Here is a 13,366-nt window from a genome sequence, read left to right as displayed (position 1 = left end):
TAAAAGTATGTAAAATCTTCCTTGGGAAGGGTCACTCGCTCCGATAGATCAGGAGCAATAATATCCAACTCATGGCAGCGCCAGCCTTCCTTCACGGCAGGAATACTGGAAGGAAGAATGAAAGAAGGGTACCCACTAACAACCCATGTACGAGGGTTAGCAGTAGAGAATTTCTCTTCTAAGTCCTTTGTGATACTGAGTCTCCTTGGGATGATGGAACACACCATTGGAGAAGCAGAGTCCTCGGCTTTGTTCTTGTTCTTTGAAGAACCGACACACTTGGAAGAAGAAGCCAATGAATAAGAAGAAGGAAAAGGCTTTTGTTTGAAGAGAATTAGAGAAAGGATAGAGAACAAAGATGCAAATCAGAAGTTCGAGAAATTGTGAAGTGAAAAGGAAAAGAATGGCGCGTATAAGTAAAATTTTGACGGCTAAATTTATGGCCATGATTACCTCGATAATCGGCAAAAGTTGTGCTGAATCGTGGGATGACGCATTTTTGGGGCATTAAATGCGGAGAGACGTGCGTCTAATTAACCGTCAGAAACCTTCAGAGGGAGTTATAGTAATTCCAGCCAAAAAGAGTGTTTCTACCAATTTTTCGGTAACACAAAGTTATGTCACCGGAAAGAAGGGGGACTATCTGTATAGGGTGAAATATGATATGACACGTGGTCATCTGAAGGAAAGACACATGGAAACCTAAACGGGGATGGCCGAAGACTGCATACTCATTCCGCTTGTCACCGGAAGGGATTACGTTCATAAATGTATATTAAATGCTCTGCGCCTAAGGGTGACAAATGGGTGAGTTGGGCTGAATTTTGGCGGGTCAAGATGGGTTAGGTCAATAAATGAGTCATTGCCCAACCCAGCCCAAAGTGTACTTAGGCTAAGATGGGTTGGGTCAAGATGGGCTAAATAATGGGTCATAGCCCATACCGCCCAACTTGACTCATGTTTTAGAACCATGCTCATCTTGCATAAACAAAGTCTTTTACCTTTTATACATAGGGTAAACCTTAAAATGTGTAAGTTGAAAAATATTTTGCGGGTGGGGTGGGTGGTGCAGAAAACAGAAAATTAAAAATATATATAAAAAAAAGGTAAAAAAATATTTTTGCGCACGGGAGGGGGGGGGGGGGGGGCAGAAAAACGAATAAACAAAAAATAGAAAATTGAAAATACGAAGAAAAAAAAAAAGTAAATCTTTTTTTTGGGTGATGCAGAAAAACGAAAAAACAGAAAACAGAAAATTGAAAATACAAAAAAAAAAATATTTTTGCGGGGGTGGGTGGTAACTAAGTAAATTTCTAGATAAGTTGGGTTGAAATCCCTTTGTTTTGGGGTGAGCTTCACGAGTTATAATTGGGCTACTTCATGGGTCAGAATGGGCTATAAAAAATAATGGATTAACTTGGGCTCAACTCACATAGACCCATGAGCTAAAATGTTATAGCCCAACCCATTAATCTCTGGACGGGTTGGGCGGGTTGGATGGGTTTGAGCTCAAATTGCCACCCATATCTGCGCCCGGTAGCATTTAATAAGGAATTTTCTGCAGCATTAAGAGCGACGGCCCGTTACAGAGAATTTGATATTTATATTCACCGTTACATCTTCGTCAATGACCCTCATAATTGATATTAAAGGAGGGCATGATCCTAGGACCTCCTTCCCTAGACATAACTATAAATAGCGAGCCTAGTTATCATTGTAGAGGACACGAAATTATTTGGCAAAACGTACACTACATTCTATACAAAACTTAATATAACCTTACTTTCTTGCTTTTTGATCTTATCATTGCTGTGTCCGTAAACCTTGTTCCCAGAACTGCCATCTCTGTTGTTTCATCTACATTTTAAGGCTAAGTATTGTACATTTCTTCAATTATTACATTATTTCAGGATCAAATTAGTTTAATTGTCTAGAAACCACGTATAAATTCAATTGTACTATTTTACGGGTAAACAACGCCCCTAGTCAGAGCGCGCAAAAGATGAGTTCGGGCTTCGGATTTATTTCCAATAACATTTATACCCATTATGCGTACTTCAATTATTTCAATTAGCCATTTTTACAAGAGATGTAATATGTAGAGTTGATGGAAAAGTTCAATTTATATCTATGAGTACGTAATCTGTGACATTATGTACATGTTAAATTTTGCAAATATCAAAATTTCCCATTGGCAATGGAGTAATAAACTAAATCAGACGTTAGCCACCCAAAAACATTATCAGATAGAGATGATTTTTTTATTTTGTGCTTCATACAACTGACACTAATTGTGTGATATTTCTTTTTTGTCTTATAATTTTGTGAACCCAGAATTTTATAGACCCAAAAGTATAAGATATTAGTCCATATATTTGTGAAATAAAAGAGGTCTCATACAACTAATATCATTTGTGTGAGACATACCTTAAAACTTTTTCGATAGAGATACATATGTACTTACTCTATCCGTCAAATTATTTATGATTTTTTTATAAATACAAACTTAAATAAGTTTGTATTCATAGTCACAAAAAGTACTAACTTTCCACTTTGCACACATCAGTTTAGAGGGCAAATCCAGGATTTAAGTTTTATGAGTTCAAACTCATTATACTTTTTTAAGTTATGAGTTTATATTTGTTATTCTTGTAATTTTATTAGATTTTTACACATAAAATTATATTTTGCATATAAAATATAAGGTTCAAATGAACCCAATGCTTTTCAAGGTGCATACGCCCCGATTCATTTAGAAGTTGTTTAGTTCGTGTTCTAGTTGTGCCAAGATTATAGGGTAGGAATGACTACATATAGAATAAACTACTGTACCGATTATTGTTTAATTGATGTATTATTGTCAAATATAGGTTGGTAATGCAATGTAACGTTTATTTCCCTCCTGTAGAGTTTAATAATAGCTTCATTAATTGTATGTAACATTATATTTTATTAATAATTAATAATAATATAGGAGTACGTAATAGACTAATTTTTCTGAATGTCCCCACAAATCAAACTATTCCTTTAACTCGTGGATCGCGTGTATAAACATGACACATCTCCTGAGTACTTGGACCCCGACCCGAGAAAAGAAATAAAGTAGTAAACAACTGATGACCACATGATGAAACTAACGACGAACCCCCACCGAGATCGTAACGGCGTGCGTGACTCTTCAGCAATTTCCTCTTTTCTGGATTCTAGTTTCTACTACGGCAGTACACAGTACTGTACCCAATTCTACGATAACCCCAAGTTACTCTCGTCACTTGCTTTTGTCCAATCCTATTCCAACTGTCCTTCTCTCCCTCACAAATTCATATATTCTCCCCTCGAATGGAAAGTAGAAGCAACTTTCAATTTCATATATTCTCTTCCTCTTTAAGTTCCCCTTTTCTTTATATACTTCTACTTCTCTCTTTCTCTTTCCATGGAGGCTGAGGCTGTTTCTGTATCAGTGTCAACAACTATGGAGGGTTTTAACTTTAATGGGCTTTTGAGGTTAACGGGTTGTGTCAAGAATTACGATTGGGGCCGGAACGGGAAGGAATCTTGTGTGGCACGACTCTATGGGCTCAATACTGGGGGAAAAATCGATGAGAATCAGCCCTATGCTGAATTTTGGATGGGGACTCACGACTCTGGGCCGTCTTATGTAGTGGAAGAAGGAAGAACAACAACTGAGAATGGATTTGCTAATGGCGGAGAAAGAGAAAAGCTTACTTTACAAGATTGGATTGAAAAGAACCCTAGTGTTCTTGGTCAAACTGTTCTTCACAAGTGGGGTACCCACCTCCCTTTTCTCTTCAAGGTGACCTTCTATGTTCATTGCTTTTAATTTGCTCAAAGTTTTGGTTTTTTATTGTGATATTGATAAAATAATGCAAAATAACAGCAAATTACGATTTTTGATATTTGGACTAGATAAGGAACCTTTTTTCTTCTGCTATTGATCAGTTCTAGGCTTTGATTTGCGTTATAGGTATTATCCGTTGCAAAAGCTTTGTCAATACAAGCCCATCCGGATAAGGATTTGGCTACTCTTCTGCATAAGGAGCAGCCACTTGTTTACAAGGATGACAATCATAAACCTGAGATGGCTTTGGCGTTGACCGAATTTGAGGCCTTGTGTGGCTTCACAAGTCTTGAGGTACTACTTTTGGTTTGTATATTTGGAGTTCTTTTAGGTTTATCTAGTTTGGGGTAATGCATATATCAGATGCTTTTAAATTATGATATACCCAGCAAAACGTTCCAGTAGAGTTAAGCAACTTGTTTTACTGGATATATATGTAGTAATTATTGGTGCTGTCTAGACTCTAGAGGCTCTGATGTCATAATGATAGAATATCACTTAGCTGTGAGTATTTATCAGGCTCCAGCTTATTGGGAAAATATTCATTCTTAGAGCACGGTGGGGACTCTAAGCTGATTGTAGGGTTGTCTGACTTAATAAAAAATTGATGTTGAGTTTTTAAATCTTGAAAGTTTGTTTTGTTTGCCTTTTCCTTTTTGAGTATTATTAACTGGACCTTGTTGTTTTTCCCACAACCGGAAGGAATAAAGTAAGGGGAAAGGTCCCAATTAGCTTCTTTTGTCTTCTATAAATAAAAGATTAATTACTGGTTGTGCTCTAGTTAGAGCTTGTATATAATAACTAACATGTGTATGTTTTATTATTCTCTTCCTGTTATATCGTCTGTACTGCAAATTTTGGTAGGAGCAAGTCTATAATGATCTAGAAGTGGGGGCTGGCAACTGGTGTAATTAATAGAGTGCTTTATCACGTGGTTGACAAAAACCTAGCTTTTTGACTTGAGATGATCGAGTGGACTTACACTTCTGTAACTGTTTGGAAGAATTAAAAATACTAGATGTGAATTTGATGACTTTTTTCCAGGAGCTTAAAGTGATTGTTCAGACTGTGCCTGAGATTATTGAAGTGGTTGGTGATACGCCTGCAAAGCGAGTATTAGACTTGAACGAGGATGATGGAGAGGAGAAAGTTAAATTAGTGCTCAGAAAATTATTTACGGAGATGATGTCAGCTAACAAAGATGTGATCACGGAAGTTCTTGCCAAGCTGATTAGTCGTCTAAATATTAAAAATAAGGTAAAGTCTCCATGATTATATGAAAGTTCAAGGTTCTTTTGTTTTTCTTTTGATGTAATTTAACTCTCTTTCTGCGCTTCTACATGGTAGTGACTCATTGATGTGGCAATCTGTAAATTTTTGCTCTTCATTGTCTTAGTTAATCATTTGTGTCTTATTGCACAATTCTCTACCCATCTCTCAATCTAAAAACAATCACTATGCCTCCCCTGATTAAATTTGAATTTTTACGTGTTTGTTTGTATATTCTTGAAGAATGTGGAGCTTGTCCTTACTTAACAGTGTATTTCTATCTAAGCACTAAATTCTTCTGTTTTAGGGTAACTTTTGGTCGTATCATCAGAGTTAAAACAGATTCTTTTGGATTTTATCCCCAAAACAGAATGTCCTGCCTATTTTCTTTTATGACACATGCATGCTCAGCTGATCACTGAGAAAAGTCGGCTATCAAATTAGTATGTAATTGGGAACTCTGTGTCTTTAACTCAAATTTTATGAAGGAGTAGCTCAAATACCCCATTCTTTTGGTTGTGTAGCACATGGGTCATCTCTGTCTTAACCTGGGACACATAAGATATTCTGAAGTAAGTGATTTGCTGAAGATGAACCACATGTTGTCTTGTTTTCTCCTCAAGCATATCTGGAACTGTTGCTGTTTAAATTCATGTTGCACGTTGTTTATTAAAGAAGATGCTTGCACTTTGGTGTTTAGGCAAGGCGGCTGACGGACAAAGAACAACTGGTCCTAAGACTTGAGAAGCAGTATCCAGCTGATGTTGGTGTTTTAGCTGCATTCTTGTTTAATTATGTGAAGCTCAATCCTGGTGAAGCTTTATATTTAGGGGCAAATGAACCTCATGCATATGTATATGGTGAGTGTGTCGAATGCATGGCAACCTCAGACAATGTGGTACGTGCTGGCCTAACTCCCAAACACCGGGATGTTACAACTCTCTGTTCAATGCTCACATATAGACAGGTACAGTCAGAGTCACTATTAGAGGCGCTCTTTCATCCTCCATGTTTTATTAACCTTTGTCATATAGGTTGAGACTGCAGATCATTTGAAGGGGAATATCCTTCAGATCGATCATAGTATACGAGCCCAAGATCCACCAAGATAGTGCTATATTCATATTAAAATCACTTGTATCTTTGATTGAGGCATAAAAGTTCCTAAAGTAACAGTACTAGTGGAAATTAGTCAGCAACATTTAGAATATCGCCCAATACCCCTAATAGGTAGATTTTATTGGTTATGGAAGGCAGGCTAGTTATTTGGCAAGACTACCGAACATGCAAGTTACATGGCATTATGTATCTTTTGATCTAGGAACTAAAATTAGTGTTTTCTGTTACAGTGTTACCCTGAAATTCTGCAAGGTACGAAACTAAATCCGTTCACGATGAGATACCTCCCTCCCTTTGATGAATTTGAGGTGGATCGTTGCATTCTTCCCCAACAATCAACTGTTGTCTATCCTTCTTCTCCTGGTCCGTCCATTTTTGTGGTCATGGGAGGAGAGGGAACAATGACCACATCAGCAGAAGAGACTGTTGCTGAAGGTGATGTCCTATTTGCACCTGCAAATACCAATATTACCATTGCAACCTCCTCTGGTTTGCACTTGTATAGAGCAGGAGTAAACAGCAGATTTTTTGAGGAATGACAATAATAGCCACGTACGCTGGCTCATAAATATAGTGAATCTGTGTTATATTGGCTGGCTCCACTTTGTAATATTAGCATGTGCAGGTATATAACCACTTTATTAATGTATTGTTGTAAGCAAAAACTATCATTGGAAGGGTGGAAATTTTGCTCTACTTTCTTTGTTTCTTCATGGTCTAATATCAACTTTTGAGAACAGATATGGTAAGGATGAGAAAAGTACAAATGCTAGAAAAATAAATAAACTCAGAGGGACTAGGGGTGAGCAATGACTTGTTAGTCTCAAATTTTGGTCGTATTTCTTGTCTTTATCTTCACACTGTATTTGGTTGTGCAAGAATCCTTGCTGATGTGTTGTTGATACCTGGTGCGATTCATCCTTTGTCTGATGGACTCTGCCACTCTTCTCTTTGGCTGTTTCATTCATCTCTTTTGGGTAGAAGATTAATAGTTGCACAGCAGTTAAAGCTCACTCGTAGCAAATGCCAATATTTCATGAAAAGTGAAGCCAAAGAAACCCTGAATGGAATAACTAAATGTATAAATGCCAAACCAAACAATTTAATCATTAAAGTGAAAATGCATATCACTTAAGTGTCTTATTTTAAAGGCTGGACATCTTGGAAGCTAAATTTATATGTGGTACTGATTTAATAGAGTTACAACCGATGAGCATCCAAGCGGATCAAACTGTTAATGATTTTGATCGTTGATCTGCCATCATTGAAGTCGTGCTTATTCATCCCTGAGACTATTCTGTCTAACAATTGGACAGAACTACTGTCTCTGTCCTGTTAGTATCTTGAAGATCATCTATCTCCAAAAGCGATAAAAGTACAAATTCAATCCTATTCTAAAACCTCTCAATTGTCAATATCTTGATTGAATCACGGGCCAAGGCAGTGGTTCTCGAAAATATCCGGAGGCAATATCCCTTCATAATTTTGTCCCAGCTTTATTTAAGCCGTTCATCCATGATAGAATCGATTGTGCACCCTTTGTCCATGAGCAATCTAACATCATATCATGAGCAACCCCTTCAATACAGATCGTCGGGATGCCGTAAAATCTTCCTGTTTCATTGAGTCCCTCCATGTCCTGAGAAAATCACATCATTCATACGTTACTTCCAGAGCACCTGAGATATTTAGCTCTCACAAAGAGTACTTTAAATGCACTTACCACAATGAAATCATCCTTTGCACCCACTACGAGTACTTTAAATGCAGGATCCTCGAGTCGAGGGACAGGAAGAGCTGCGTTGAGCTTTCTTAGATCAAACAAAGGCATCCTTGAGCTTTCAGTCATTAGCTGTTGGTAACTAGAAAAAAGGAAAAAAAGAGAACAAGAAATATTGTAAGAATCTTGCTTGAGCGGCAGGGAGAAATCATGATTTTCCAATTGCGTCAATACAATAAAATAGATGCCTGAATCGCTCCGTGTCCAATTAATCAAGGTATTATTCCAACTTAAAATAAAACTAAACTATCAAGATTGAAATATAAACAAACTTACTAACATAACCTAGGAACTCATAAAACAAACTGTTCACATAAACTCATTCGCTACTATTTGAACTGGATATTAACTTAGGAAATGGCCATTAATGGATTGTTGATAAGGAGGAATCCTCAAGCTGACAGTAGAGTAGTATATGCACCAGTAGCCAGGTCTTTACAAATCAACCAGGAATACGTTTAGTTCAAACTACTGATATTTTTGGGAAAGTGGTAGGAATAACTCAAACGGGTAGCATGTTCAAGAACTAACTTCTTTTGCTACTCTTTGATTGTCCAATAGTACACATAGACATCTTCAAAATTAGGTCAGGCAAACATAATAATATGTTTTATGAAAAATATCGTCTATTTTAACCCATTTTCTTCTTTCATTTGATATCCAAAAAAGTAATAAACATCTAAGTTGTCATTGACTGACCGCACAACCAGCTGATCCTCCATTGCTGCTGAGAAAAATGTTTCTTTACAAAGAGGTAAATCAGTTTGAAAAGCTTTGGCTGCCAGGCTCCGAGTTACCTGCTCGAAGTATTAAAGTCACCAATTTGAAAATCACAAGAATGCAGGAATTAAAAAAAGAAGAAGAATGCAGACATTTTATGCACTTAATAAGGATATAACCACTTACTGATTTTACCACTGACAGTATAGAGAGAAAATTTGAAACAGGAAACAAGAAGCAGACGAAGTGGCTTCAATATGTATATCTGTATGCCTTTGTAAATGCTAGGAAAGGCAATTACTTTGATAGTTCATAGCTGAGATAAGTGTGTATAGCATTTCTTTTAAATTAAATAGACAAACCTTGAAAGCAGCAATAGGCTTGGAAAAGAGATACCGCCATACTAAACCACTGAATAAAACAAAAGAGAAATAAGTTATTGAGTGGAAATAAAATTCGTATCGAAAACAAGCTTTATACAGTACAGGAAGTCACCTATTACCCGAAGGGGGTACTGAGCAAACGAGCACAGCTCCAGCAAGATAGGGCAATAAGCTTTTATTTTCTGAATTAGATCCTGTAGCACCAAAAAGAAAAGAAATACGTATCTGTTTTGAGTAAAAACAACCACTTTAAGAAACTTTTTTTTTATAAGGTAACCACCTTAGAGGAACATGCTTTTGATAAGGTAACCACTTTTAAGGAACATACGGATTTGCTCTCATTGATATGAGATGTCCAACAAACAGCTTAAGCGGTTAATGTGCTTTATGATACAAATAGAGTAAGCACCTTAAATGATACTTCAGGGACCAGAAACCTAGGCCTACAATGTCACCCATCAACATACACACAAATTCTACCCCTCTTTTCGTAGGTGAATATAATGAGGTAAGTCCATGTGGGCACCAAGAGGGTGACAGCACAAGAGAGAGCTATGCAACCCAATGAATAATGAGACTAAACTGTAAAGCTTAGAAGACATATGATGTCTTAATACCATGCTGCTCTATTAATCAACTAGAGCTCAATTGCGAACTAGTTGGTTGTCGACTTTATGAATCCTTTGTAACCATTCTGCTCAATTTAAACCAAGTGCTGCTTAGAGAATGCCATATTTAATTCTTCTCTTTTGAGTAAATGACCTTTTCAAATGAAATTTCTATGTCATTGTACAGGTCTGTGCACAATAAAGTTTCTGTAGCGTGTACATAAAGTGCAAAATCTTGTATTGACCATGAAATATTTTTGGAAAACCTAGAAGCATGAAGGTGAAAGTGTAGATACCCACACAAAAACATTCTTTTTTAAGGGCAAGAAAACACTCACACCACTCCTTCACCTGCCTACACTGAACAGAGTTTGGATCCCTACCCTAATATCACACTTTCTTGAAGAAGTGCAATTTAATACGACAAACATGAAGCCACACAACTCTGTGTGGTCGGGCAAATCTCTACAATCTGAATTTAGTTTCACATCATATAGCCTAAATTGCAACTCAAGACAAATTTCCACTTGGGAATTACCTAGACCGTGCTTAAACAAATTTCCTGAATGAAAGAGATAAATAGCAACAGATCTGATTCTATTTTCATTTTGTATTTGGCCAAAACTAAGAGTTGGCTAAATTAGCCAAATAACGATTTGCATAAGAAGTGGTTCACCTGAAATTTGACCAAATAAGTTAACCACCAAAATGTCTCAAACCACAATTTCAAGTAAACAAAGACTTATATCAGAACTAGACCCCCATTCTTAAGATCCTGCGTGGACCTTCTTTCTTTTGAGGAACTTGAGTTAATAACATGAATAACATTCATTGGAACTAATCTATGAGCTAATGGGTAAACCTACAAACAATGTAGCATGCCTTAGTTTGCCAAACAATAAAGAAAACATGATTACCTTTTACTGCTTCGCTTCTAATATTTGCAATGTAATACTGAACAATAAGCCCACCAAATGAATGTCCAAGCAATACTGGTGGCAACTTGATCTCTTTGTGGATGAAATCAGCTATATTACCCGCATGTGTCTACTGAAAGCACCAGAGTACAGAACTATAAGGCACTGAAGACCATTTCGGTAATGTACTAAGAGAAACTTGAATGAGAATGTCAGCTCAACTCAAGGTCATTACTCTAGTAATTTCCTACCTTCCAATTGACACTCAACTAAAATCTCTAAACACAGAGAAATGTCAAATACCTGGAGCGTACCTGCAACTGCTGCAGCAGGTGAATCACTTTCTCCCTGGCAATGTCAAAAAAGGTAGAAATATATTAATAACGTATATTTGCTACTTTGACAGGGTTGCATTTCTTTTTTGCCATTTATATGATAATGAAATATCATCGCAAAATCACTAGGGGATTCCATTTAAATAAGTACATTAAAGCCAACAAGAATTTACTTTAGGTAGTTGTGAACTCCTTCCTAAATTTATCAGGTCTTGTTTACAAGATAAACAGTAGTTTGATCATTCAACCAAACAGCAAGTAATTCGGTCGGCTAATCGGTCTTCAGTATCAAATTAAACATTATCTGGATATTAAAAAGAATTTAAGCAGTTAAACCTACAGCCTAAAAAGAAAGTTAAAGCCATAATATCCATCATATTCGGGCTTTCAAAATACCATGATTAAGCTACTCTATAACTGACCTAGTACTGGCAAATATATGAAAGTCTTAACCTTTTTTTAGCAAAATTATCAATTTTTGAATTCTACATTCTTTAGTCCATGCAATTGCAGTTGTTGAGAACACAGAGTACCTGGCCCAGCAAGCTGAGAGCGTAACAATCATATCCGTTTTGGGAAAAGAAAGGAAGCCAATGTTCAGCCCAGCACCAAGCTGCATGAAAACTTCCATGAATAAAAACTAAAGGTGGGTTATGAGATCTTTTCTTTTCCTCATCTGGGTCACTGAATTGAAGTCCTTTTTGGAAGAGAACCTCCATGTTTAGTCCAGATGGAAGCTTGTGAAAAAGACGGGATTGTCCCTGCTTCAGTTCATAAGGAACCTTCATTTTGTAATCTCCTGTTAGAACAGCACGAGTTCTTGTTGTTAATTTGGTTTGAGGAAATTTGGGGAGAATCAAATTACAGAGTGTAGCCATTGTTTCTCCGATACTCTTTCCTCTGTCGCAGTTTAACGCTTGGAAACTTTTTGTTTCTTTATTATCCCTCGGTTTTTTTGCATCTCGCCCAACTTTACTGATTTTTCGTGATTATGCATTTCACTAAAAAATGATAGGAGTAACAAAAGCACCTTCCATCTTAAATTAATTGTCTACAAAGGGTTTAGTCAAGAGGTTGTTAGAGGTAATGATTCAAACAGTAACATTGGAAAAAATAAATTAAGGATACACGAGTCGGTAATCTGGTGGTGCACTGGTTATTACCTCCCATTCCGTAGTTACGAGTGAAATGAACAAAAAATAAAGATAATTACTCAAGATAGCGGCTAATTTCGTATATAATAATAATAAGTAAATAACATTCTGTTTTTTTTTTCCGATTCGCGCCGGAATGTTCCACATTGGGAGTAAAGCGCTCCCCAAAGGCAACTTCATATCCAAGATTCAGAATATGAGACCTTTAATTAAAAATGAATGAATATTTATCACTACACTACAATCCTTGTTAGTAAATAACATTAGGTACCATCATTATCCATTGAAGTACTATCTAAAACGCAGGCACCATTTACAATTAAATTTTAGTCAATTCATTGCTATTATCTTCTATTGCAATTTTTCTTGTCATCCTCCTCCTTGTAGAATTCATGTATACATACTAAAGACTTCTAACAAAAAATAAGATTGTGCAATATTTTTAAAATAAAGATTAGACATTCACATAACTTAAAGTCTTAAACTATCACAATTATCAAGTTAAAGCACTCTAAAAACTTGAATTATCATGTCAAGGAAAATTGTTGTTGCATGGGTTGTCACGAAATTACAATTCGAACTAGAGGTGTTTAACGGGCGAGCTGGGATGGGCTGTACACAAACAAACCAGCCCGTCCGTTTAATGTTTCGGGCTATTAGCGGGTTGTACTTTTTCGGATTTTTTTTGGTCCGTCCGGTTTCGGGCTGGACCGAGCCGGGCTATTATTTTTTTTTAAAGTAAATTTTATTTTTCTTATTCAATGTTATTGATACTTAAGTATTTGTAAATTTTTAAGGCTTAGAATTAAAATTTAAAGTTTAAAGTTTTAAATTTAAAATTTAAAATTTTAAAATTAAAATTTAAAAGTAAGTGACTACAAAAAATTATTTAATAAGACCAATAGGCAATATGTAAGGATCAAGCCCCGAAGGCTTTCATTTGATATTTTTATTGAATTATATATAATACTTCAAATTAAGTTACAAGTTCTTTTTTGATTTTTTTATTTTTGAACTTGCAAATTAAAAGTTTACAACAATTATAAAAAATAAGAAATAGTACATCAGAAACTGAACTTGAAGGAATATTTGCATCTACAGCAGAAGAAGCATCAACAATGTTAGCATAATAATTATATAATGTTTCTAAATGTTTGTGTAGATCAGAAATACAAGTGTCAATATCAAGAGTTTCAGTTGGTCCAATATCCATTTAAGAATA

The 13,366-nt window shown here is 36.1% G+C and overlaps 2 protein-coding genes across 2 annotated transcripts; one reads left to right on the top strand and one right to left on the bottom strand.

The window, feature by feature from the left end:
• Positions 1-3,126: 3,126 nt before the first annotated feature.
• LOC104110589 (mannose-6-phosphate isomerase 1-like) lies at positions 3,127-6,943 on the top strand. Its single transcript, XM_009620116.4, has 5 exons — positions 3,127-3,814; positions 3,986-4,153; positions 4,904-5,116; positions 5,829-6,095; positions 6,478-6,943. The coding sequence occupies exons 1-5, from the start codon at positions 3,434-3,436 to the stop codon at positions 6,784-6,786; spliced, it is 1,338 nt and encodes a 445-aa protein (XP_009618411.1). The 5' UTR covers positions 3,127-3,433; the 3' UTR covers positions 6,787-6,943.
• Positions 6,944-7,325: 382 nt separating this feature from the next.
• On the bottom strand, positions 7,326-12,034 carry LOC104110582 (uncharacterized). The gene is made up of 8 exons (XM_009620108.4): positions 11,524-12,034; positions 10,959-11,003; positions 10,656-10,785; positions 9,243-9,324; positions 9,110-9,158; positions 8,727-8,824; positions 7,971-8,109; positions 7,326-7,886 (listed from the first exon to the last, which is right to left on the bottom strand). Exons 1-8 carry the CDS (start codon positions 11,866-11,868, stop codon positions 7,725-7,727), a joined length of 1,050 nt encoding a protein of 349 aa, XP_009618403.1. The 5' UTR covers positions 11,869-12,034; the 3' UTR covers positions 7,326-7,724.
• Positions 12,035-13,366: the final 1,332 nt, after the last annotated feature.

The sequence above is a fragment of the Nicotiana tomentosiformis genome, chromosome 2, assembly GCF_000390325.3.
Source record: "Nicotiana tomentosiformis chromosome 2, ASM39032v3, whole genome shotgun sequence".
NCBI lineage: Eukaryota > Viridiplantae > Streptophyta > Magnoliopsida > Solanales > Solanaceae > Nicotiana > Nicotiana tomentosiformis.
Note: the sequence above shows the minus strand (reverse complement) of the source record. Positions and strands in the feature narration are given on the sequence as shown.

What these genes read in the sequence shown, in the direction of transcription:
- LOC104110589 (XM_009620116.4), top strand. Translation starts at nt 3,434, where the DNA reads ATGGAGGCTGAGGCTGTTTCTGTATCAGTGTCAACAACTATGGAGGGT. An exon ending in ACCTCCCTTTTCTCTTCAAG is followed by an intron (nt 3,815 to 3,985) that starts GTGACCTTCTAT and finishes TTTGCGTTATAG; the next exon opens with GTATTATCCGTTGCAAAAGC. An exon ending in GTCTAAATATTAAAAATAAG is followed by an intron (nt 5,117 to 5,828) that starts GTAAAGTCTCCA and finishes TTTGGTGTTTAG; the next exon opens with GCAAGGCGGCTGACGGACAA.
- LOC104110582 (XM_009620108.4), bottom strand. Translation starts at nt 11,868, where the DNA reads ATGGCTACACTCTGTAATTTGATTCTCCCCAAATTTCCTCAAACCAAA. An exon ending in CTCTCAGCTTGCTGGGCCAG is followed by an intron (nt 11,004 to 11,523) that starts GTACTCTGTGTT and finishes TGACATTGCCAG; the next exon opens with GGAGAAAGTGATTCACCTGC. An exon ending in GAGGATCAGCTGGTTGTGCG is followed by an intron (nt 8,110 to 8,726) that starts GTCAGTCAATGA and finishes CCTTTTTTCTAG; the next exon opens with TTACCAACAGCTAATGACTG.